General features: G+C 35.4%; 1 protein-coding gene across 1 annotated transcript; it reads left to right on the forward strand.

The window, feature by feature from the left end:
• Positions 1-243: 243 nt before the first annotated feature.
• On the forward strand, positions 244-2,498 carry LOC106759968 (cytochrome P450 CYP82D47). The gene is made up of 2 exons (XM_014643376.2): positions 244-1,631; positions 1,738-2,498. The coding sequence occupies exons 1-2, from the start codon at positions 702-704 to the stop codon at positions 2,371-2,373; spliced, it is 1,566 nt and encodes a 521-aa protein (XP_014498862.1). The 5' UTR covers positions 244-701; the 3' UTR covers positions 2,374-2,498.
• The last annotated feature ends 1,398 nt before the right edge of the window (positions 2,499-3,896 follow it).

The following is a 3,896-nucleotide window of genomic DNA, read 5'->3' on the forward strand; positions in this document are numbered from 1 at the left end:
TCTAATAAAAACCAATCGTACCACACAGATGATGAGTCTATCACCACGTTATCCTTATTCTTGACTTACCGATGTGAGATTATTAGAACTGAAAACAACTTCAGTTTCGCAACCATATTTCTTGATGAAAAGGAAATGGGAGCTATCTACTTCTACGAGAGTCAAAAGATGCGGCTGAGTGCTTTTTTATTTCATGCTGATCAAAGGTTGAGGTAAGAAAAAGTTAGGATAAGGCCAAAAGATCGGTAGCGTGAAGAAGAAAGCTATGGCGTTAGTCAACCAAAAAATGTAAAAAATTAAAGAAGATGAGGCACGATGACTTCAACTTCTGGATTACACTGTTGATTATCAGTTTGCATTCGGGGGACCAATGAAGACATTGTCAATCTGTTGTGTTATGCATTGGGACTTTGAAATCATTCCGATTATTTTACACATTTCTTAGTATACATTTAGAATTTGATTGGGTGAGAGTAAGAGAAATTGTGCCTGTGTAAGATGAATTAGATTCTTTTTGGATCAGACATTATGAGTGTGAAGAAGAGATTGTGACAACTAACTTGGAAAACACTCAGTTTGAAATTGAAGAGACAAAAATCGGATCCAAAATAATTCTGTGAGAGGTCTAAAAGCTTCAGCGCTCTAGTAAAAAACCCTGGTTCCTGCGAAATAGACTTTCTTTATATAGTAGCTGAATTGCTATGGATCTTACGATTCAGTATCTGGTCGCAGCAGTTACAGCCGTAATCTTCATTTCTTTCCTCATCAAAAGGGGTACACCAGGTTCCACCCTCAAGCCACCGGAAGCAGCCGGTGGGTGGCCTTTGATCGGTCATCTTCACCTCTTAGGTGGTTCCACTGAGCCTCCTTACGTAACCTTAGGATCCTTAGCAGACAAGTATGGCCCAATATTCAGCATCCGAATTGGTGTGCATCCAGCTGTGTTGGTGAGCTCTTGGGAGTTAGCCAAGGAGTGTTTCACCACTCTCGACGTCGTTGTCTCTTCTCGCCCAAAATACACCGCCGCTAAACTCTTGGGCTACAACTATGCTAACTTTGGGTTTTCCCCTTACGGAGAATTCTGGCGTGAGATGCGCAAGATTACGGCTTCAGAGTTGCTCTCCACCACCCGCTTCGAACTTCTTAAGGATATTAGACACTCCGAGGTGAAGAGCTCCATCAAAGAATTGTACAGATCATGGGCGGACAAAGGAGGTGGATCACATTATTTGTCGGTGGAGATGAAGCAGTGGTTCGGAGACGTCAATCTCAACGTCATTCTGCGGATGATTTCGGGAAAGCAATACTCTACCAAAAGTGAAGACGAGCAACAGGTGCGACGGATTCGGAAGGTTTTCAGAGAGTTCTTCCGTTTAACAGGGTTGTTTGTGGTTGGAGACGCCATTCCGTTTCTGGGGTGGCTTGATTTGGGAGGTGAAGTAAAGGAGATGAAAAAAACGGCCATGGAAATGGATACCATCGTTTCTGAATGGTTAGAAGAACATCGCCAGAAAAGAGACATTGATGAGAGCAAAACAGAGCAGGACTTCGTTGATGTTTTGTTGTCAGTCCTTAAAGGAGTCGACCTTGCCGGTTACGATGTCGACACTGTGATAAAAGCCACCTGCACGGTACGCATCACTGCGTTATTGATTGCCATCTCCTTTCTCCTCTTTCATTTGTTATAAAAGATTAAAAACTAAAAATGGTTGGTGGTTTTATTGTTGCATGTTGCAGATGCTGATTGCTGGAGCAACTGATACCACAGCAGTTACCATGACATGGGCACTGTCGTTGTTGCTAAATAATCGGGACGCATTGAAGAAAGTAAAAGATGAATTGGATGAAAACGTGGGAAAAGAAAGATTAGTGAATGAATCGGATATAAACAAATTAGTTTATCTTCAAGCTGTGGTTAAAGAGACACTGCGATTGTATCCATCTGGGCCATTCTCTGGTCCACGCGAATTCACTGAAAATTGTACACTGGGTGGCTTCAACATCAAAGCGGGTACCAGATTTATATTGAACATTTGGAAATTACACAGAGATCCACGAATATGGTCAAATCCATTGGAGTTTGAACCAGAAAGGTTCTTGAGCAGGCACAGAAGTGTTGATCTGAAGGGTCAGCATTTTGAACTCCTTCCCTTTGGTGGTGGAAGGAGGTTGTGCCCTGGCATATCATTTGGCCTTCAAATGACACACTTGGCATTAGCTTCTCTTTTGCAGGCATTTGAAATCACCACACCATCCAATGCTCAAGTTGATATGAGTGCCACGTTTGGACTCACAAATATGAAAACCACCCCTCTCCAGGTTTTAGTCAGACCCGCTTTATCACATCACCTACTCTTTGCTCATCATGTTTAAGAAAAGGAAAATCCATTGTATTAACCAACGTCTACAACGTTATTCGTCTGTTCTGAAACTGTTTAGTTGATTGTATAATTCAAGATCATGCATGCAACTAAATCTTATTTCAATTTTATTCCTTATACAAATTCCTTTATATAACTACTACGAGAAAAGTGAATCAAATGAGTCTCAACTTATCGGTAAATAAATAAATATATATAATATTTTTTCAAATTTAAAATTTTAAAACATTAAATTAATGATTTTTTTTTATACATTTTTCATTTTAATATGAGACTTCTAATCGTTCACTTGAATTCCTTACCATATACGATGTTAAAAATTTATAAGTATCTTAATATATAGTATCAAATTATTCTTAAAAAAAAAAATCAGGAAGCCTAGTTTCAACTTACCATGTTGATCCGTGCAACATTGTGCGAAGAAATTTTTGATTTCAAAATAACAAAACTTCCAAAACTAGCATGCAATTACGAAGTTATATCATGATACAATTCATTCCAAAATCAGAAATAAGAAAGTTTATTCTACAATATATATGGGCCCTAATGCAAATAAAACTTTTAGTAACATTTATCTAGCAAAATGTTAGCAAGTATAATATTTATTTTTTTCTATTTTCTTTTTTGGGATTAACTCACATAGCAAAAGTAACTCTTAAAAAGAACAAAATTAAAAATATGATCTTTTTTTTTCTCTAACCTTGGATAGAAAGATCTTATGTTTATCAGAAGAGTGCATGAATATAATTTTGGTTTAAACTCATTAGGCTTAGTAACAAACATAATTAGGTGTCATGATGCATGTGTTTGATTATTATTTGAGGTATTTTGAGCCATATAAATAATGTTATCACAATAAGCCAAGCTAGTATATACTGACTTCAATAAAAGATAAATGCTAAATACCAACCACTTGGTGAATCCTAAGCGAAAGTGACAAATTTTACAAATTCTTATCACTAACCATTATACATCATCGCTATCTTCTTATTTTCTTTATTTTATTTTTGTTTTTATAATCAGTGATGATCGTGGGACTTAGGTCTCCCAATATATATATATATATATATATATGTGTAATTTAAAATATTTTTCAAATTTTAAAATATTCATATATTTGATACTTCTAAAAATGTGTACATGTTAAGATAAGAAATTTGAAACTTTTAAAATATTTATTGAAACTCTGTCTGAGTTTATATGTGTTTTTTTTCTTTAACAGTTAGTTGTACTTTGAAACGAGGGTGTGAAAGAAAGGGTCATGTTGAAACGTTATTTGGAAAATATGTTTTTAATATTTTTTTGACAATTCTTATATAATGATTTATGTAATAATTTATAATTGGTTGATTTTAAATATATAAATAAAAATAAAATTATGAGATATAATAAAAAAATTTGTCTCGTTTATCTTTATATTTTTATTTTATTTTTTGTTGACAGCTGTTGTTTGAAGTGAGGGTGTGAAAGAAAGCGTCCTTGAATGTTGTAGTAGGAGATAGACAACTTGTAGAG

The sequence above is a fragment of the Vigna radiata genome, chromosome 5, assembly GCF_000741045.1.
Source record: "Vigna radiata var. radiata cultivar VC1973A chromosome 5, Vradiata_ver6, whole genome shotgun sequence".
NCBI classification, from domain to species: domain Eukaryota; kingdom Viridiplantae; phylum Streptophyta; class Magnoliopsida; order Fabales; family Fabaceae; genus Vigna; species Vigna radiata.